Source organism: Miniopterus schreibersii, assembly GCF_964146895.1.
Source record: "Miniopterus schreibersii genome assembly, chromosome: 13".
NCBI classification, from domain to species: domain Eukaryota; kingdom Metazoa; phylum Chordata; class Mammalia; order Chiroptera; family Miniopteridae; genus Miniopterus; species Miniopterus schreibersii.
Genome location: NC_138113.1, coordinates 45,466,293 through 45,489,351, shown reverse-complemented (window position 1 = coordinate 45,489,351; position 23,059 = coordinate 45,466,293). Strand labels below are relative to the sequence as shown.

Genomic DNA, 23,059 nt, shown 5'->3' with positions numbered 1-23,059 from the left:
CTGTAAATAGTCACATCTGCCAACATTCTATTGGCTACAGTCCAGTCACATGGCCTCAGCTGACTTCAGAGGAAGGTGGCCAATGAAGCCTCCTTTCATGCCAAGAGCAAGTCTGCCATCCCGTGTTGTCAGTATTGATAGCTGCTGCTATTACACATTATAAATTCAGTTATAAATCACTGTTTCTCTATCCAATTCATTATCAATTTAGTCTGTTGTAGGTTGTTTAAATAATGTTAGAAATGCATAATTTTTCAACAGTATGTTTGGCCTAAACCTTTCAATGACTAGACTTCCATGTATGTATTTGTATATGTATCAATTCAAATATGACTCTCCATATACTTATTGCTAATGCAAACACACAATATATTTTTATTGGTGGAGTGAAACTTCATTAGTGATGGGTTACCTGTCCTCTGTTCTATTGAAATAATTGAAAACATATGGCTAAAATAAGTAAAACCCAATTACTGAGTTATCCTTAAACCTAAAAGACAATGTTTTTAACATGAAACCCTGCTTATGCAGTGAAAGGTAATTCATAAATATTTCCCACAAAATATATTATAAGATGTTCAATGAATTCCCCTCTACGAGAGAGTAGGAATTGGTAGTCTAAGTTAAACTATCCTTTATCCCAATAGGACAGTCACCTAACCATGTAACTGTGTATCCCCGAGGATGCCATTGTCATTTTCTCCTGACACATTTCACTATCCCTCCTGTTGAAGGGGGCAGGGAGTGCATGGAGCGGGATACTGCCTTAGTGTGAGTAGGACTGCACCCCAGGTACCCCACAGCCAACGAAAGCTTTAAAATTTAACTTATATGGATTTGATTACGTCATATTAAACAGCACAAGAAAAAGAGTACCATACCTGAAAAACCCATGTTCGGGCCCTTTTCCCCTTCTAAAGGGCTGCGGAATCTAATGTGTCTACTGAGAAATTACCAGGGATCAGATTTCTCCTCTTTAGAATACCAGGAAAAAATGCAACCTTCAAGATCCTTTTCAGATTGGAAATTATACGACTCTGACTGTGGATTAATTACAAAGTAAGCGGATGATATTATTCGGTCATATTAAGCTCGATGATGACTAGCACAGACACGGAAAAATGATGCCGCTATGCAGAGATGTTAGAAAACTATATAAGAAATAGTATGTGGTTTAGTACTCGTAATGCGTACCCTACTTCTTACCTTGCAATGCCCTCTGAAATATAAAAGATAGGGTATAAACAGACAATAGTGATAGCGAAGGTGAAAAAAGCATGTAAGTCATGAACACCAAAATAGATATTTTCTGGACAGAAAAGACAATGGAGGAAAAGCTACACAGAAAGAAACCAGGGACGCAAATGTGCAATAAATTCAAACCAATTTCTGCTGTGTGAAAGAAAAATATCAGGGTCCGCGCAAGTTGAAAATAAGGTTGAATTATTCAACAAAGCAAGGAAGAAACTCAGCGACATCAATCCTATTCTATACCTGCAAGAATTGGCTTGAGCTTATAATATTGTTTTACCACAGAGAAATGCAAATCGAAGATTAAAAAGAAAACAGACCAAAAGTATGAGTGGCACAGGTTTGATTAAGAAGGGAAGAGAAATGGGACTGGGGCAAAATATTATCTAAATTGTCAATCACAAAACTGAAAAATAACAGGACTATTTCTAAACATCTGAAACATAGAAAAGCTTTCTTGAGTAAGACTCCAAACTACTGCCACAGGAGCATTTGGATAAAAATTCTGGTAAACTAATAGTTAATCCTAGAAACAAACAAAACAATTTGTTCCAATACTTGAAGGTGTATTTTCTGGGGTGCACTGACCAGGAATCAAACTGGCAACCTTTTGGTGCACTGGACGACGCCCAACCAACTGAGCACTTGAAGACATTTCTAAAACATCCCAGCACTCCTGGAGTAGGAGATACTCATTCAGAATAAAAAATAAGCAACATAAAATGGTGTGGGTATATAAATTATTGATGTCTAAACCATATTAAAACTACATTTAAGACCATTATTAAGCTCATATAGCTGCTTGTTTCATAATTTATCTTTTTCTTGAAAGCTGAACATGGAGATAAAAAGAGCAGATTAGAAAGATACTCAATTATTTTAGTGATTATCTTCATTTCAATTGAGAGAGAACATTATAAATGAAGTATAAATGTGAATTAAAGTATGTTAATTTTTAACCAGTTCCTGCCTGAAAGCTGGAAGAAGTAGGTCAATTATCTTCAAATGGTTTCTAATCCTCCTTTTATCTTGATTGTTTAAGCTCCAGGACACTTTATAAAGAGATCTTATTGAGAATTAAAAACAAAACTAATTTTTAAAAAATCAGAAAATCTTCTCATTGTCCTCAGCTCATGAACCCTAAATCATGTAATGATCTGCTTTCCAATGCTGAAATAAAAGAGTTAGAAGGCACCTCTGCAAGGTGTATTTTTTTTTTAATGTTTATATCTTGACTTTTGTTTCCCAGTGTCTTTCCTAGCACTTGTCTTCCTTCAGTATTGGAATGGAAGGCAGCTATGCTCACCACTACACCACCAAGTAATAACAAATGTTAGGTAAGTGTTGGAGAGGCTGTGAAGGAAAGGACCCCTCCTTCACTGCTGGTGGGAACGTAAACCAGTACCGCCACTGTGGCAAACAGCATGGAGGCTCCTCAAAAATTAAGAATGGAGATATGACCCAGCAACCTCTTTTCTGAGTATCTACCAGAAAAATTTGAGAACACTGATTCTCAATGATATATGCAACTTGCAGCATTATTCACAGTGGCCAAGACACAGAAACAACCTAAGTGCCCCTTGGTAGACAATTGGTAAAGAAGATGTGGCACATACATATATACAAAGGAATACTGCTCAGCTATAAGAAAAGATGAAATACTGCCATTTGTGACAAGTGGATGGATCCTGAGAATATCATGATACGTGAAATAAGTCAGACAGAAAAAGTCAAGAACCATATGATTTCACTCATATGTGGGATGTAAAACTAAAAGCAACAAATGAACAGACAAGAAAAACCAAGAAACAAAAACTCAGAGACACAGACAACAGGATGGTGGTTACCGGAGGGAAGGGGGTTTGGGGGAGAGTAAATGGTAAAGGGGGTCCAAATACATGATGATGGAAGAAGATCTGAATTCGGGTCATGGGCATACAATGCAATATACATATGATGTATCAGAATCGTATACTTGAAACATATCATCTTATTAATCAGTGTTACCCCAATAATTTAATTTTAAAAACTGGAATAGAAACTCCTCAGGGGTCTAACTATGTCTTGGTTGACTAATTAAAATTCTTTATGATCTCATTTATGCCTGGATTCTGAAAAAGCTGAACTCAGAATCAGGGGGGAAATTAGTGGTTGTAAGAGTCTGGGGGGACGGTGAGGAAAGACTGGTCAAAGGATACAGCTTCCAGTTATAAGATGAGTAAGTTCTGGGAATGTAATGTACAGCATGGTGACCAGTTAACAGCAATATATTGTATATTTGAAAGTTTCCAATAGAGCAGATCTTAAACATTCTCACAATAACACCAATAAAATGGTAATAATGTGTGAGATATAGAATGAGTTAACTAACCCTATTTTGGTGAACATTTTGCAATATATATGTGTTACCGAATCTTCACATCATATACCTTAAACTTACACACTGTAATATGTCAGTTATATTTCAATAAAGCTGAACAAAATTTTTAAAAATCCAACACAGTGCTGAGCATATTTAGTCTTAATTCCCTTACTCTTCCTTTTTAAAAAACAGGACAAAAGTACATACTTTAAAAAGAGTTGGAGAACATTCCATTTGAAGAGTTTGTTTCTTATATGAGAAATTAAGAGCAGAGATAAAGTAGACTTGCTCAGAGAAACACAGATTAATTAATGGTGAAACCATCCTGTTTCCCTTCTCTTGAGGAAAACAAACAAAATAGAGTAGAGCTCACAGGAGGTTATTATCCTAAGAAGAGCAACCACTTGTAATTTGGAGATTTTGGCATGAAAAGGAGACAAATTAGTTATAATAGTCACGTTTATAATTCCAATATTTTATTTTAAATGTATTAGGTAATATTATAGATGACCACTACTGTTTCAATGAAAGTCCAATGAGAAAAAGGTCAATATTTTTGGTTGTGACATTTAAGAAATTACCAAAGCAGCAAACTCATAAAGCCTGCAGTAGGATGTAAACCAATTAGTTTCTCTTTTCTGCTTATACTAAAAGATCATTTCTAATGAATGTAAATATTTAATAGTTTTGAACTTTCATCCCTTAAATACTCCCATATGAATCTGCATCAGTGAACAATAATATATTATAAGAAGCAACAAACTGCAGCCCATTTCAAATACACTGCACATTTTAACAAGGCAATGTTATTAAATACTTTTATGCTTTAAAAAAGCAATTTTACTTGGGTTCAAATTTCGTTCCATCCATGAAAGCACAAAGAGTACAAAGAGAACCTGAAACTAATAGGATATTTTATGCCAATTACAATTCAATTAAAAAAGCGAGTACAAAGAGAAAGGACAAATACTGAAAATACATTGTTTCAATAATTTGCATCAACTTACATAGCAATAATTATTTTTAGAAATTCAAAATAGAAGGCCAGTTTGAGTTAATTCTCTGATTGTTAGAAGTATTTTTAAAGTATGACTTCAAATAAATCATACTAACAATTTATTAAATCTTTCTGATTATCCACATTGAAATGATAAGAAATATGAATCAAAGCATGGATTCAACCAACAGCAGAAAAATTATCTAAATATTTGCTTAAAATACACAGCTTTTTAGCTATCTTCTATTTTCATAAAGGAAAAAAATTATGCCTTTGAAAGTAATTGAATATTCACATATTCAATTTGAAAAATGATTCATGTTTTCTTAAATTCTTTCATTCTGGCATTTATCTAATTCGTAAAATCTTATGGATTGGATGGGACTGACATTATTACTTGACAAACAAGAATTCTGACACAGAATGGCTGGTTTGCATCAGGTCATACACGTGGCTTTTGGCAGAACTGAACCTCCATTGTCCCCAAGAAGCACATATGGAAAACCACAGGGGACTGCCGTCTTTGGCATCTATACCACAGCCTCCGTTTGGTAGACTAAGGTTTTTCTCAAGAGGAATTCAGGACCAAATGGCAACCTATTTCCAAAAGGAAGCTCATAAACACTACACGCCATGGAAGTTCAGGGGAAGATATATATATACTCATGTACATATGTGACTTGCAAATTCACCAAGAATTATTTATCAGCAGTCACCCATTGTGATGGCATCAAGTGTCAACGTGGCCAGGCTACTTAACCTAGTTATTTAATCAAGCACCAACCAATATAGGTGCTGCTATCAAGGCCTTTTGCGGATGTGGTTAAAGTCGACGATCAGTTTACTTTAAGTAAAGATTATCATTAATAATGTGGGTGGGCCTCAACCAATCAGGTGAAAGGTCTTAAAAGCAAAAATTGAGAATTGCCAGAAGAGAAGAAATTCTACCTCAAGACTACAGCACCAGCTCCTGTCTGAGTTGCCAGCCCTCTAGCCTTCCCTACCTCTTAGCCCCATAACCTCATGAACGATTCCTTAAAATACATTTTAATATATATATGTATCTCCTATTGGTTGTTTCTCTGGAGAACCTTGACCGATACACAGTACCCTGCTTCTCTTTTAATTGGCTTAAAGATCAAAAAAAAAAAAAAAAAATAGAAAGAGAATACAGTTCCTACTTTATTTGCCGTTAGGAAAGACCTTTCTGGACAAGCGTTGCAAATTAGCATTTATATAACGCTTACTATGTGTCAGTCGCTGATTTAAGTACCTTGCCTATGTTAACAACTACCCCATATAATGGGTACTATTATTATTCCCACTTTACAGATGATGAAACTGAGGCCTAAAGGAGATTCAGTAACTCATCTAACATCACACAGTTAGTAAACGGTGGAGTCAGGTTTCAAATGTAGGTCATCTTCTTCCATAACCTGTGCTCTTAATGACTATGCGATATTGCCTTAAAACAAATAGATTTGGGATATGTTTTGGAGTTATGCTGTTAAAGTTACATCATGGCTTTGGGTGAGGGAAAAATGGAGTAATTTATAAGCCTCATGCTCTTGACCTAAGCGACCAGGTTGTTAGTCCAATTTCTAAAATGACGGAGGGTGTCAAAGGGTTTGAGTGAGGGCAACTACACAGAGTCAGCTACAGGTAAGGGCAGGCGTTAAAATTTGGGCATCGGTGGCATATAGAGTGAGATGACAGAGAAGAAACAAATCACAGGTCCAAGCCCTGGAACATTCAAATATTTAGAACTAAGATGTGGGACTAGAAAGAGGTAGAGGAAAGAGTGGTATTGCTGAGGCCAAGAAAGGTAAGAAAAGAGGGTGTTTGGGGGGTGACGGGTGGTTATCAACCCCATGTGATGCTATTAGGAGATTTAATGAAGATGTAGAGAGAGAAATGACCGAGGAGAGGTTGTGCAAGGATATAGAGCGAAATGGCCAGATATCACCAACAGCCAAACCCAATGACTCTGACCGTATAGCAGGTTCCATGGAGCGTTCAGCTGAAAGCCAGAATGGTGGGGATGAAGCGAGGACCACTCGTATGTAGAAAACTTATTTTTTTCAACTCATGCAAAATAAATTTGTGATAGGGCAAGTATAGCAAAATGTTAATGGCAGATTTAGGTGGTGGTTTTGCAGATACAGGAGCTTCTTGTAAAACTTTTTCAAATGTGCTGTGTGTTTGAACATTTTCATAATAAAATGATGGTGAAAATAGATGAGAAATACGGACACCCAAATTCAAGACTATGGTTCCCTGGCCCAGGTTGGGGAGTGGGAGCAGGGGCGGGGGGAAGGCAGGCATTGAGGAGGAAGTGGGCAGCTTCCACTGCATGGGAATGTTTTCTTTATTAAATTGTTGGCAGGTAGTTTTTATCGCGCTCTACTACCAGTCAACGTAAAACGTATAAATACGTTTCCCGCATACAACGTGTTAAGCAGAAGGGCCTGCGTACTGGTTTTCTTATCCCTGATGTTGTTCTGGATATATTCTATTGTGCTAGGAAAAAAAAATGTGACTGTGGAGTAAGGAAACTGAATGCATGAGTGTGGAACAGTCCTTGAAAACCTCTGTTTTAAAGGAAAAAAGCGAGGCAGTTGTTGGAGGTGGTTTGCAATTAGAGAAAGTTTTTTTGTTTTAACATATCTCATCTGCATGCTATTTGGACGGTTCCAATGGAGAGGGAGAAACATTTCCAGGGTGGGCTGATCACTCCAGCACAATCCTCCACAGGGGAAGGAACCAAGGGCTCTAGCAGGGGGACGAGCCTGGGAGATGCAGTGGCTTTCCTTTGGGGAACAGGAGGACATACAGTATCAGGCGCTGACTCTTGGTTTAAAAAAAGGACATTCATCCCCTGCCTTTCCTGTCTGGCTTTTTCTCCCTATTTACCTAGAAATCTGTTTTCAGCTTCCAGTGAGTAAGGCATCTGGGTAGCACTGAAATGCTGGGGTGCCATCTCTACAGTGTATCGTAAGGTCTGATTTTTCCGCTGCCTGTATGTCACTCCAGAGGGCTGGTCCTCTAGGACACTACAGAAGCATATACTCCATGAGATTCAACTTGGTTTTAGGAGCTTTTGCCTTGCCCCACTTATTTTATTTTCCAAAGCAGAATCCCATCTAGAAGCATGCGCCTTCAGTCTCAGCTTCCGCGGGGCCCAGGGCTAGTCAAGAGGGCCTGGGCTGCACCAGCTTGCCGGCAGGTATCATAATCAGGGATGTATCCTCGTATCTGCCGCTTCTTGGGCAATCTTATCCTGTTGTTCAAGATGTTTAAGTCAAATGCATTTTTGATTGAATTACAGACTTAGCTCCTAGACAAGAAATGCTTGCTAACCAGGTTTCTTTATCTTTAGGTGGGAATGTAGACTATTTCCCTTTATACATGGTTGGGGTCTGACGCTTCCCTTAAGGAACTGCCCTTCAGACAAAGTGAATTTCAAATGAAATGAAGGTGATGTAGTGCTCTACCTGAAAGACTTTATATTGTGATCACAACTTTCATAAAACTTTATTTACATTTACAACCGGTCTGTTAGCGTAAGAGCCTAATTCGTTGCCCAGTTGTAGCAAATACAATAATGATGATAACAGCAAAGGTAATGGCCACCAGGCTTTCGAGCCTGCAGCATGCTACTCATGATGCCAAGTACTTTACATGCATCCTGTCATTTGCTCTACACAACAGTCCTGAAATTATAAGCAGATTACCCCACGTAACTCATGCAAACCTTGGTGCAGAGAGAATAAGTAACTTGCTCAAGTCCCAGAGCCCATGCAGCATGAAAATCACAGAGTTGGAATTTAAACCCGGGTCCACTGCAAAGCCGCCGCCACCCCCACTGTGCTCCCCCAGCCCCCTTGCCCGCCCTGCGTGGGTAAGCACCACACAGCATGCCCGGGCCCCAGGGTCTATATGCATTAGCCACTTTCCTGCTCCTCTGGTCTCTGACCTTGTTTTTCTTTCTTCTCCTTGGATTTCTAGTTTCTTTCTTACTGTGTTCTGTACATCCTTGAAAGCCTCTTTAAATCTTTTCTGCGAAAGGCAAGAATGGTTTCACTTAGGCTGACAAACTTGGACCTCAATAAAGGGTATTAAAAGGCAACAGTCCTGAATTGTCAATCTTCTAAACTAGATTTCTCATTTGATTCACGCAGAGGTATGATTTACCACTCTTTGTGAGTCGGTTTAAGAATAAGAATATTTCAGCATCCACACAGTGTTTGTTGTTGCCATTTTTGCTAAGCACATCAGCAGAAAGTCTTTTTTGTACAACGTACCATTGTGCTCCCCTCAATTAACAATGCATTAATATCGGTTCATTAATTGTGACAGATGTACATTAGTAATGTTAGGTATTAATAACAGGATAAACTGAGTAGATGGGGACTTTATGTACAATCTTTGCAAATTTTCTATAAATCTAAAATTATTCTAAAATAAAACGCTTATTTTAAAAATGGAACAAGTTTAGGTGATTTTGTGTAGACGTGAGTTTTCAATTCAATGGAGTAAAGACCTAGGATCGAGCTTACTGGATGATATGGTATTTCAATGTTTAGTTTTATTTAAAAATGGCCAAACTGCCTTTCACAATGGATGTATCATTGTGCATCTGAATGAATGAGGATTTCTGTCTTCCCACATCCTTGCTAACATTTGGTATTGTAAATTTGGGGGATTTTATTCACTCTAGCAGTCATACAGTGAAATCTCACTCTTCTTTAATTTGCATTTCCCTAATGACAAATGATGTTGAATTTTTTTCATATGCTTATTTGCCATCTGTGTATGTCCTTTGATAACAGGTCTTTTCAGTTCTTTGCCCATTTTTGGATTGTTTGTTCCTTTTATTATTGTTGAATTTTTAAGAGTTCTATCTAAACAAGCAATTTATCAGATAAGTAACTCAGAAATACTTTCGCCCAGCCTATGGCTTGTCTTTGCTGTCTTTCACAAAGCAATTTTTTTAAATTTTAGGTTTCACATCAATTTATTCTTTCATGTATCATGCTTTTGGTTACCCCACTTATTATCCTCACCTGGGGAAATGCTTATTGATTTTAGAGAGAGGAGTGAGAGAGAAACATCGATTGGCTGCGTCCCGCATGTGCCCCCACAGGGTATTGTACCCCCAACCTAAATATGTGCCCGGACCAGGAGACAAACTTACAAACTTTTGGTGTATGGAACAACACTCCAACCAACTTTGCCGCCTGGCCAGGGCACTCATCCCACTTTTAAATCACTCTGCTACAGCCTGAAATCATAACTCTGCTTAATTTTTGACTTATTAATTGACTGTCTCAACTCAGAATGCAATAGTCCTATAGTCAGGGAAGATCTGTTTTCTTTACTTTCTACTCCCAGCACCCAAAAACAGTGCTTGTGCATAATAAATGCTCAACAAACGGATGCTGAATTAGCCAATTCATGCACATGCACATTTGTCAACATCAATCATGTGTTATATAAAAAATGGATAATAATGCTTCAAGTGACTAACAGAATGATGTGGAGAGAATATACGCAAAATGTCTTACAAATCAAGTGGCAGCCAATAAATGGGAGCTACTGCTATTCTTGCTGAAAGATCACAGCATTTTAGGGCTCCAGAGAGAGGGGTCAAAGGATAATCTGCCATAACTTCCCAGTATGTTGCAACAAGGGCCACGCAAAGGGCTCTAGGCTGACACAGGGCAGCGATTTTCAACGGGTGTGCCACAAGAACGTTTAAAACATGCAACACCTGACTATTTAGCAAGGGGCACTGACCTCCTATACCTTAGACTGTCAAATGAGAAAATGACAACAGCTAACACAAAAATAGCCGTCCGATGTGAGTGAATCAAAACTGTATTTATTTCTTTTAGTCAGATCAGCAAAAAATGTAATGTATTTTTGGTGTCCTGCAGAATTTTAGTAATTAGTTTATGTGTGCCATGAGATGAACAGGGTTGAAAATCACTGACACAAGGTATTCCTGGGCCCTCGACTAGTTCAAACTTTGGCATACAAGTGTACTTTATTTAGTCAAGTATGCAACAATTAAAAGTACTGCAGATGCTAAAATCAGTTTCAATAAAAAAAAGGCAAATTAAAGATGATGTATATAAAGACATAATAAACTCAGACTATTCGTGATTCCCAGTCTTTGGAGGCATAAGAGTTATTTGGGGTACTATCTAGAAATAAAGATTCTAGTGTTACCTTGCCGTACTGAATCTGGGTTTGGGCTAAACCCAGAAATTTGAATTTTCATGAACATCTCCCATCCCATCCAGGTGTTTCTGAACCAGGCAGTTTGTGAGCTTCTCTGAGAAATGCTTGGAAAAGGAGCCCCTATAAGGAAGGGGAGAAGGGACCATGGGAGGGACAGTGAGCAGGGCACCACCCGGTCCTGGCTCAGCTGCATTCTGAGACACCCACCAGGCTAACTTTAAAGATCTGTCCTTGCTTGGACTAATAAATGTGCACTTTATTATATTACTTAGGAAATATTATTTTAAAAACTAATGGATCTAGACTGAGCAAAGTCCTGGCTCAAAGAGGGGAGACCCATAGAGAGAAATGAGTTCTCTTTCCCTCTGTAACCTAGGATTTGCCTCTCAAATCCTCATTTTCTGTCCTGGAATCCTTTCCTTCCCTGAAGGTGCTCCCCCCTTCAGTGGAGACCTGCTCACCTAGCCCTCCAGCCATCCAGGAGTGAAATTTCATCCCATGACCTAGAGGACTCCACCTCAGAACACAGTAACAGACCATCCATGCAAGGGCAGCCAGTCGGCACACAGCACAGAAAAGGCAGGCACTCCAATATCCCCGGGGGACCCAGTCATTCAGGGTGGGAAGAGCAGAGGCATAAAGCGAGGGATGCGTGAGAACACGGACACGCACAGGAGCAGCAGCACCCTTTCCAGGCCCTCGTCTCTGCTTAGAGAGGCTTCCTCTGTGGAAAGCGCTGCAGGAGAGGTCACTCCCTTCCTCCTCCCACTGTGGTGCTCTGGCAGGGATGCTGGACTGACAGCAGGAGCTTCGTGGACAGCGAGGGGGCCTCTGGGGTTACCTCCCTGGGGAGGTCATGCAACTGATGCTCACTGGAGTTTCTGTGGCACCAGCTCATTCCAGCAACACCCCAGCCCACCACTAAAGTGGGCAGGGAGGGAGAAGGCCACCAGGTCATCAGGAGGCTCTGCTTTAATCTCTCTTCAGAGACGTGAGAACACCTTTCCCTCTCCTCTCTTTATTCTCAGTCCTGTTCTGTCTCTCTCTGCCCACTGGTCCTCAGTTACTCAATAAATATTGATTGGGTAAAAAGAGAACAACAGTGGAACTAACTGATATCACTGTATCACTCCACATGTGAGATTGTATCAAAACAAAGAAAAGCCTAGCCCTGGTCTTTGTGGCTCTGTGGTCGGAGCGTCGGCCTGCGCTCCGAATGGTAACAGATTCTATTACTGGTCAAGGGCATGGGCCTGGGCTGCAGGTTCGCTCCCTGGCCCTAGAGGGGCGAGTGCAGGCGGTGGCCAGGCTATCTATGTGTCTCACACTGATCCTCTCTCTCTCTCTCTTCCTCTCCCTCCCTTCCTCCTTCCCTTCCACTCTCTCTGAAAAACAACGGAAAAAGTATCCTCAGGTGAGGATTGACAAAAAAACAACAACAAAAACACAAAGAAAAGCCTAAATGAGCAGTGAATGGTTTGACCATATCTCTGATTGAGGAAATGGTTCCACAGAGAAGCTACCTCTTCTATCTGTACTTTCTTGTCACTTTGCTCCATGAGATCCGTCTGAAAGTTGGGTTAGGCCCATGTACCTCTCTGTCTACACCCTAGACTGCCACACCTTGGTAGCCGGGCCATGTCTTAACTGTTCTGATTGAACACTATGACCATTAAACAATTAAACACTAGGTACCAGACAGAGAGTGGGCAATCTGAGAAGGTTGGTGACTGAAGATAGGAAACCCAAGCAACTATTCCACGGCTTAAGAAATAGGATGTGAACATATAATAATGAGATGGCATAAAGCCAAATGCTGTTGCAACCATTAAATGAATCTACTAATTGGATAAGCATGAAGAGCAGTGCTTATCTTTTAAAGGACAGCTTTTGGATCTACTTTAAATCTAAGACGTTTCACAAAGACAGTATGCCAGCGTCCCATTGTTGGCAGACGCTTGTTACACACCAAATAAACCACTTACATAAAAAAAATCCTTGAATAACAAAGCCTCTTATAAATTAGCTTTTTTAGCTGCATCCAAGAAAGGCGTAACAGTCCGTTGTATTCAATAAATAAACTGCCTTAAAAATATAGGCGAGACATACACAGATGCCAATAACAGACAAAAAGCATCTGCAACAGTGGTCAAATATCTGATATCCATGGTCCATTAAAATTACCTCCTCTTTTGTCCAAAATAATTGAAAAAATTTCATCCAACCTGCTGTGTTTCTCATGTTTTCTATAAACCCACTGTTGGGTAATCTCTCCTCCCTACCAGTGTTCTAGGTAAAGAAATGTCCCATCTGCATCACCTCATGCCACCAACCTGAGCTTTCTCCTTTTGTATTTACAATTGGTCTCTCCAGTGGCTTCCTCCCTCGATGCTCCAATACTCCTGATTTGAGTTGAACAAAATAAGTAAGCAGGCAAGTCATATTGTTTCTCTCCTTCCATCTGTGACAATCTTCCAAATCATGCATTAAGTGCTCACTATGCACCCAGCATTGAATAGCCAGGCTTCAGAGATACACAAAATAATTATAAAACACGGCTCCTCATTTGAGTCCCAACTATCCGCAGGGGCAAAAGGAAATACATGCAGTATATAGTGCAGTGATGACCAAAGAAGGGTTTGGTTGCTTTTTACATCCATCCTTTACTTCACCATCTACTCTGTTTTCTTTCAGCATCTACCTTCTTTCTATTTAGCTACTGTTGATGCAGCTTCTTGCAAATGTACTTTTAAAATATAATTAATGACACCTTCCTAGGCAAATCCAGGGCACTTTCTCATTACTCATTTTCCATGCTCTCAGGAGATTTTGACATAATTACAACACATTCTACAGTCTAGATTGATCAATGCCTCCTTTACAACATACTCCCTTGAATTTCAGGGCTTGGTACTCTTGGCTCTCTGGTCACATTTCAGAGTATGCCTTCCCTAATTTATTTCTATTCCACCTTCTCATCTTTTTTGGCCTTTCTTCCAAAAACTAAACCTACATCGCTCTGTTCTTCTCTATCTCTTTACTGGCAAGTATTCAAAGAAAGCTCTGAAAGCTTCATTTATCAACTGCAGAGACTTCCAAGTTTCTCTGTTTCCCCAAAGTTCTATTCCCATAGCTCTAGCCATCTGCTAGGCAGTTCCCCTCATTCATCAATGTTTTAGATAAAATCGGCCCTCTCTTCCCACCCCTGTCACCTCTTAAGATGCCCAGATTAAGCTGTCCATGGCCAAAAACTTAAAATAAATGTTGACTCGTCTCTTCCCTTCAACAAGTGGCAAATCTTCTATTCTTTATTTCACTGCCTGCAACATCTAGTTTCTTATTTCTGTCCCCATTGCCACTACCCTAATCCTAGACCCTCAAAGTTTTTTGTTCTGAATTTTTCTCCGCAGTATTATAGTAACACCCAACTTTCAATGACACTGTCAAATTAATCTTTCTAAAAAAGCACTTAAATGGATAGAAACCACCCTAACTTACTTACTTACTTACTTACTTACTTACTTCCTCCCTCCCTCCCTCCCTCCTCCTGTTTTCTTTTTATCTTGTTATCTACACATAGCCTGGTTCCTAAACTTTTCCCAATCTGGTCCCTTCCCAACATCTTACCATATTTATAACTGTCCTTGAATGTGAAACTTCTCACCAATTCAGGGCTTCTCTATCCATCTCTCAATTATCAATGTCATTTCATTCTGATCTCTTTAATTTAAAAATCAGGTTATCAGGTAGTTTAAACCAGAAATGCATACTCCATTATCCTTCACATATGTTTAATCATTGCCAAAACATATACACAAATTTACTCCATCCACACTGGATAAATTATGTAAAATTTAACATGTCAAATAAAATTAACATTTACATTAGTGTAATGTAAACAAAATTAACTTTTAGGGAAAATAGGGCAGCCACGTGCATAAGGGTTGCTGGTGTGGAAGGAGAGTTGGTATTTCCAGGGACAAAATATCCAGTTGTGAATTTTAAAACTGCTAGGTTTATAAGAAGGAAGGAAAAAGAACTTTCATTCATCTATACCTTCATTCATTCAACAAATATTTATTGAATTTTTATGAGTAGTAGGAATTGCAAATCATTGATCAGCAAAAGATACATGTTATGGTATCTATCTTTATTAATTTATACTTTGGCAAGGAAGAACGTTATCAGTCAAGTCAGCCCACAAATATTAATCCATCCTGTGGGAAGTGACAATGAACAGAGCCATGTCAGGAAGGGTTTCCCTGGGAAGGTGTACTTTGAGCTGGGATATGCAGACTGAGTCATCCTAAACTCTGTGAAAGGATGTGTAAAGGCCCTGAGGCATCTAAAACACTGTTCTTTTAAATAACTGAAACAGAAACTGATCCACTTAAGAGATATTTAGGAATTAAAATCTATGGGACTTTATAACATATTATATTTGGAAGGAGAGAAAAATGACAAGATACCAAGATCTACAATGTGCAACTGGATACATATGTGTGGCATTTGCCCAGATAAAAAAATGCAGGAGGGAGGCCAGCCTAGGCAGGTGATTTCTGTTTTGATATCATGATGCCTTAGAATTTTCCACTAAAGATGCCCAATAGACAAATGGTTTAAGAAAGTAGCCTAGGGACCAGTGGTTGCCAGAGGCTGGGGGAGAGGGCAACGTGGAGTTTTGTTTAACAGGGACAGAGTTTCAGTTCTACAAGATGAAAAAGTTCTGGAGATTGGCTACTCAACAATGTGAATATACTTTACACTACTGAAGTGTACACTTAAAAATAGTAAATGGTGAAGTTTATTTTGTGTATATTTCATCACAAAAATTTTAAAATATGGTGAACACATAGCATTATAGCTAACTAGTTAGCTATACAATCCACTGATAACCAGACAGCTAATTTATTAATCGTACAAAGCAGCAGTAATTGATTACATGTCTTTTTTTTTCCCCCTCCCTTAATCCTTAAAATCCTAGCGTTTGTTGTCTCTTATCAGCATGAGGTCTTCTCATCTTTCTTCCCCTGAAGGCTGATCTGTCACATGAGAAAACAACTTGAAGACTCTGAAGCAATAGCAGCCTCAGAGTGTAGCTGTGCTCTATGGCCACAGCGCAGAAACACCTCTGTCTCTGGGCCTAATTCTAGCAAATATTAACCAAGACAAGTGCAGATAGAGGGGAAAAAATAAGATGACTCCTTTGAGCAAACAAGCATTGATTCTAGAGAAAAACCCATTGTTGACACACTCGTACACATGCCTCTTGAGCAATATTACGCCGCCTACCTTGTTTGCGCACATCTTCTACAGCAGCGATCAGTTCTTCTTTGAGACCCTGGCTCTCCTTAGCGATCTGCTCCCCCTTTTCCAGGAAGTTCTGAGTGGCCTGCTCTACAGACGCAGCCAGGACGTGGGCTTTCTTTGACCTGCCTTTCTTTTTACCAGATGGGCCTTTGTTGCTGGTGTTAACAAGGGTCGTCACCTGAAATAGAAAAGAAAAACTGTCAAACAACTCTGCAAAACTGTCCCGAAATAACCTATTGTCGTCTCATAATTTTTAAATATCCTCTGTTTATTAGATTGTGAATGCATATCCCATAGCCTCAACTGAAGGAAAGTGTGGAATTATATGGATTAACATGTAAATAAAGTCATTTCAGGCAGAAAAGTGAAAGTATGCGCGTAAGTAGAGAGTAGCTCAGAGTTTCCAGTGCCCTGGAGGTGTGTTTTCACAGATTGACAAATACAGTGTTTGTTGTGGTAGCCAGCTTCAGGAAGGAAAGAAAATAAAACAAAATGTGAAATTGCCTCTGAGCACTGAGTTAGGAGAACCAATACCCAGTCCTAGGCCGAAAGGCAGGGCAGAAGTGAATGAGCAGCTAATGAACACTAGGCCCTCAATATCCAGTATTTATGTGTCACCTTCCAAGGACTTCAATGATTTTTTTTTTAAAGGTTTTATTGTTGACACTATTATAGATGTCTCCCATTTTCCCCTCCTTAGCCCCTCTCCACCCAGCCCCTGCCCCCCCAACCTTCACCACATTGTTGTCTGTGTCCATGGGCTATGCATATATATATATATTATTTGGCTAATCTCTTGCAGTCCCTCCCACACCCCCTCCCTTCTGAGATCTGTCCAATCTCATCTTTTAAAAACAAAATGATAAATTTAATCGGAGGGGACTGAATGATTCAGTTCTCAACATTTGGTAAGCCAATAAAATTTTCAGAATTGAAATCAGATCGGCATTTTCTCTCCTCTTCTACGTATCATAATTTGGATACACGTCTCAACTGCCAAACTTCTTTTAGTGCTGTATCTAGCTATTTAATTAGCTAACAAAGCTTTTAATATCTTCTAAACAACTTGCTATTTCCTATAGAATTCTGGACCTTTATTTTCTCCCAGTGAGAAGTTTGGGAGGAAAAGTAATGCAATGGTTCCATATCCTGTTCAGCAAACGTTGCTAGTCATTGCTGCCCCTGCATTTTTTTATCAGCTCTATAAGCAAGTGGGCACTGTGGTTTATTTTCATTGACATTTGTCCTGCTTAGTAGACATATTTTATTGGAGGCTATCAAGAAAGCTAGTCCATAGAAAAGTTCCAAATGCTGTCATCTCTGTTGTTATTCTAAGTCTGAGAGCAAGCCAAGTGATTATCAGTCAAAGTCCCAATTACTGTCCAGTCAATTTATAGGGCATGAGATCACACCAGAAGAGGAAACATATCGAATAAATGTGAACTAAGATGATAAATACAGGTAGAACCTATACTTAAGAAGTGCTTGATACAGTGTTGGGAGTCATCACAGTCAGCTTTCTTTTGATTGCTAATTAGATGCAGTGAATTCAAGGACTCTATAAGGACATTCAAGTACAAATGCTACACACACAAAAAGAAACGTAAAATCACTGAGAATAAGATTGTCAAATAGTGGTAGTTAGCTGTAAAATGTGTAGGCAGTCAGTCAGTAACACATTACAGACTTTTCAGTTCCACCCACAGAGAGGCAACCATCGGAAGTCTTCCTGTCACAAAGGTTACTTTTTGGGGTGCACAAGAACACCTGGAATCATAAATCCTCTAAGTAAACACAGCAAACAGCTCAAAAATCTTAATATATTTTTATTTTTTATTGAATATTGTGACGTGACATTGTACAAATTTAAGATGTCCAATGTGTTAATTCGATATGTTTATATACTGTGATATGATTGCTGTGTAGCGACGTTTAGCACCAGTACCACATTCCGTAGTTAAAATATACAACCGCTCTCTACATTCCTCCTCCTGTGCATTAGATCTCTTTTTAGGCGAGGCTCTTTATTAGAGGGAAATATTCCCATCTCACTGATATCTGATTTATTCTCATTTTATTCATAATTCTGAGAAGTTCTGTGATCTAACTGTTCAGTCTTCTCAAATTAGAAAAATTAATCAGAGGGGGAGGGAGCTGTTAACTTTTGGCATATTGACAACTTGGGGTGTCGAAGTTGATAGCAAATCTACCAAAATAGCTAAATGACTCTACCAAGGGTTCATTTTTATAAAGGCGAACAGATTTCAATTCTTCTGTTACCTCACGTTACATTACTGCACTAAGCACTGTGTAGGTAATGCTTATACTAGCAATTCAGTGTAAAGTGTCAGTTATATGGGGTAAACAATAAACATAAAGCATCACCAGGCAGTTCCTAAGAAAAATGTGATTACTTTCAATGAAGCAAATCAATTCAATCTTCTTTTAGCAAGAGCTGTCACTTACTCATGGGTGGAAGAATAGGAAGCATAAAATGGGGTGCGAGTGATGGGGTTCCCTATATGTTCATGTCTTAATCACTTTAGGATAAAGAAACAACTGTCAACCCTGCCCATTACTAGTCAGTGTTTTATTAGAAGACCAAGTCAACAAAGTGCAGCAGCCCTCCCTCCCCCATCCAAGGTTTTGCTTTCCATGGTTTCAGTTATCCATAGTCAACAAGTCCAAAAATATTAAATGAGAAATTACAGGAATAAACAATTCATAAATTTTAAACTGCATGTCTTTTTGAGTAGCATGATGGAATCTCAGCTCTCCTGTTCTGTCCTGCATGGATGTGAATCACCCTTCTGTCCAGTGTATCCACACTGTATATGCTTCCCACCCTCTGGTCACTGAGTAGCCCTCTGGGTTTCTCAGATCAATGATATCACAGTGCTTGTGTTCAAGTAGTCCTTATTAGACTTAGTGAACATTCACATAACTTTTATTATAGTATATTCTTATAATTGTTCTTTTGTATTATATCTATTGGTGTTCATCTCTTATTGTGGCTAATTTATAAATTAAACTTTATCATAGGCATGTATGCATAGGAAAAAAACATAGTATATATAGGGTTTGGTACTATCCACAATTTCAGGCATCCATTGGGGGTCTTGGAATATATCCCCCGTAAAGAAAGGGGGACTACTGTAGATAACAAAAAGAAATGATAAATATTATAAAGGCAGGCACTAAATGATGTCATTTCTTATGGAGAATATGATTATGATTTTAGCAAGTAAATATAAAAGAATTAAAAGTCAAACTGTTAGAACTACTATAAGAGTAAAGAGCAAGGTGGCTAAATAGTAAACAATAAAAATTTAATAGAACAGCAGTAACCAATGAAAAATCTGGTTGTCCACATCATATTCACAACAATCAGTTGATATTATCAGAGAAAACAATAACACAAAATATATAATGTTGTATGGAGAACATGATAAAAAATTTTAAGGAAGAGCATAGAAGATGATTTAAATAATAAAGAGACATACCAAGGACCTCTGGAGGCAAGAGGTGTCTTTTCGTAAGGTTAGATATCCAGAGAGACACTAGGTCTTGGGTAGATGCTATTTACAGACTTTTAAGTGTTTAGTACAATCTGTTAGCAGTCTTTTAAAGGATCGCTATTCTATGAAATCCCTGGTTGGATATCTGTGCCTCCTCCTACCACAAGCAGGCTCTCTTTCTACTCCCCACACCAACTTTCACCCAAGGCAAGAGTCATTCAAGATCCACACACTCTCCTTTCCCCTCTAACAATTTTGGAGCACATCTTTTGTGCAGCAGGGAAAAAAGCAAGAAGTTCTAGCAAAAGATAAAAGGAGTAATAGCATAAATATTGACATGTCAAAATGGACGATATTTTCCAAGCCAGGAAGGAGACCAGTCCTCCTTGAGAAAAAGGTTTATATGAAAGATATAGGAAGTAAGGTCAGATAGATGTGATGGAACAAAACTTTGGAAGCCTTTGAAAGGCAAGCTAAGGGGTTTAGATGTTAGTAATCACTGCCACTTTTTTAGAGAGAAGCATATATTAAAGTGTCCATTTTCTTTCCATTCATTTCTCAGCCCACTCAATTTTGCTTTCACCCCCACACCTCCTGTAGCAGAGCCCCGTTAAACTGATATCTCACTAAGGTACTTAATAAGTTGCCAATATCAAATTAGTTTCATCTTATCACACCACTTTGCCACATTAGTGCCACTGACTCAATTATACTTCCTCCTAGAAATATCTCCTGGCTCATTCTCTTAGCAACAATCTTTTCCTTCTCCAAACTCCTGAAGCTTCAAAAGGGCATTATCTACCTTCACACTTACTTTGCTCCGCACCCAATTTTATCTTCCTCCCTGCTATGCCAGGAAAGGCATGCTGTTATCACTACCCTTTAGCTAATCCTCTGATCACATCCCCCAGAACTCTGTTTCATTAGTTATGGCAACTGATCTTTTAGTCTTGAACATCCCTCTCTCTGTAGGCCCTTCAACCTCAGCTTAGCAGGACACTTGACTTTACCTCCAATTCAAATATTTCCTCAATGTCTCTGCCTCTCATCAAAAAAGAAATCATAGAGCTCATAGATAAGAGTGTAAGTGGTCAAGGGACCTAGGACCAGAGGTTTATAATGATGGGCTCTATGAACCCTAGCCAATGAAAAACCTCAGCAATAGCCAGAAGATGGGCACCTTGCTTTCAGATATATTGATGGTGTGATCTGAATATAAAACTGTGAGACACAGGCTGGTGTAGACTGTTCATCATTTAATGTCATTTCTGTACAACAGCAGTAAGACAGTGCCCAATACAATTTCATTTTTTTATTTTTCTTGCAATGTGTCTTGTCATAAGAAAATTTATCTGACCATGACCCTTCTACTTGAACAGTTCTCTGCTTCCAGGATCTCAATAGACATAGACTACTTCTTTTTCAAAAACAATAAATAGCGAGGGCACAGGGGCATTTAGTCTTGGCAACTCTGTCACATCAGCCCAGAGCCAGCAATGGTATCATTTGGCTAAACCTCGCACATAAGGCAGTCAATTGAAAGTGAGTTCTGGAGACATCATTGTCACCTGGGGCTTGTTAGATATGTAGGATCTCAGGCCCACTCCAGACCTACTAAAAAAGAATCTGCATTTTAACAAGATCCCTAGACAATGTGTATGTACATTAATATCTGAGAAGCTCTGAATTCTAGAAAAATTATTATCAGACTTTATTATGCCTAAGAATCACCTAGTGCCTGTTAGAAGGCAAATTTCCAGAATTTACAATGCTTCTGTTCAGGCAGGTCTGGACTAGGGCATTTTGTATTCATCACCTGAAATTATGAGATGGAGATATATATATATATAGATTACAGATTTTATTTTCAGAAACAGCAGTTCAGTTGAAGCAAAAGAAAGATACAGAGAAATCACTTCTAACAAGTAAACTCTTCCTCTTATTTTAGATGACATATCATGAGTCCTCAAAAAGAACTTGTTGATGAATTGATCATCTGACTCTTGATTGGAAGGCCATCTCCTCTATTAGGCAATTGCAAGGAATTTAGAAAGGTGAGAGCATACAGATGAAAATGCTGTGAACCAAGAAATTATTTAATCTCCAGAATACCAACGAAAGAGATCCAAGAGCTGAAAACAGAAATGGGCCTTGTTTTGGTAGATTGGTGAACTTTGCAGGTGTGAGTAGTAAGTCTTTGTGAATTCTACTGTTGGCATCGTTCTGAAGTATTTGTCATAATCACTCAGCTAACATAAGTCAGGGCTTTGATTACTGTGTAGCCTAAAAAATGTGAGAGCTTAGTGAGGTGAATATTTGAAAAAATAAAATAAAAAAATCAAACACAAGTTGTTTATTCCAGGAGCAATTGAAGAATCTAACACCCTCACTATCAGCCCAATGAGAGGAAGAACTCTCTAGTTCTGTCCACTGGCAGAGATTCACTGACTCTTAGTGTCCTGTTCTCAACCTCTAAGCTGCATTGAAAAATTACCATCCGTATTTTTTTTAAGCTTTAGAACTGTTTTTAAGGGGAATTTGGTGCCAACTTTTTTCCTAGAGCTATATCAAAAACAATAAACCTATACTCACATCACAGTGTAATATTGATAGGAACATTTTGTTATTTTTACAAGGCAGAACTGAGTATAACAGTTGAATTAAACTTAGCAATCATGTAAATATAAATATACATCTTATAACTTATGGCATTTTAGATTTGATAAAACATGGTAAATCAAACAGTCACAAGAAACAAACTTGTTTACAGGGTCTACTAACAAGCTACGTTTTCCCAGAATCTACACACTTTCAATGTGTACACTCTCAGCAGTGAAAACTGAAGCTCAACATTAAGACACTGGAGCAATGCCAGACATTCACTGAAGGAGCAATTGCTTAGAATCAGGGATTTTAAGTGGGTATGAAGGTGTTTCTGTTTTTAAAATCCTAAATATTTTAACTATCAGTGCCCATTGGAGGAAACCCCATGCTGTTTAGAACGTGCCTGAAAATCAAAAAATGACTAAACTACATTCATGACTCACTCCCCCGTATTTACTAAAGTTAAAATGAAATGAAACAAATAAAACTAAGCTGTTCCAACAAGTTTGAAACCACAATAAAAAATATATTTGAATCAACATTATGTGAACTAAAGGATTCAGTTGTCCAAAACTTCTATCCCCGCCGATTCCTTAAGTCTCTGGATTGCCCTCTTCAACAGGGGCACTTGCTTTCATATTTTTCTTCTTTAAAGTTAGTGGATTCCAATAGAGAGTAAACACACTCTACAGGGAATGGACAGTCGGTGGAATGCAGGAAATATACCAGGAATCTATAATGAATTTGGTCTAAAAATATAAAAGAATAAAT

General features: G+C 38.6%; 1 protein-coding gene across 2 annotated transcripts in view; it reads right to left on the bottom strand.

Annotated features, from left to right (window-relative positions):
• CTNNA2 (catenin alpha 2) overlaps positions 1-23,059 on the bottom strand; it is a 980,129-nt gene that overhangs the window by 774,746 nt on the left and 182,324 nt on the right. For both annotated transcript variants that reach the window (XM_081155843.1, XM_081155842.1), the window contains exon 3: positions 16,149-16,344. In XM_081155843.1, the coding sequence (XP_081011969.1) occupies positions 16,149-16,344 (196 nt within the window). The remainder of the gene's footprint in view (positions 1-16,148; positions 16,345-23,059) is intronic.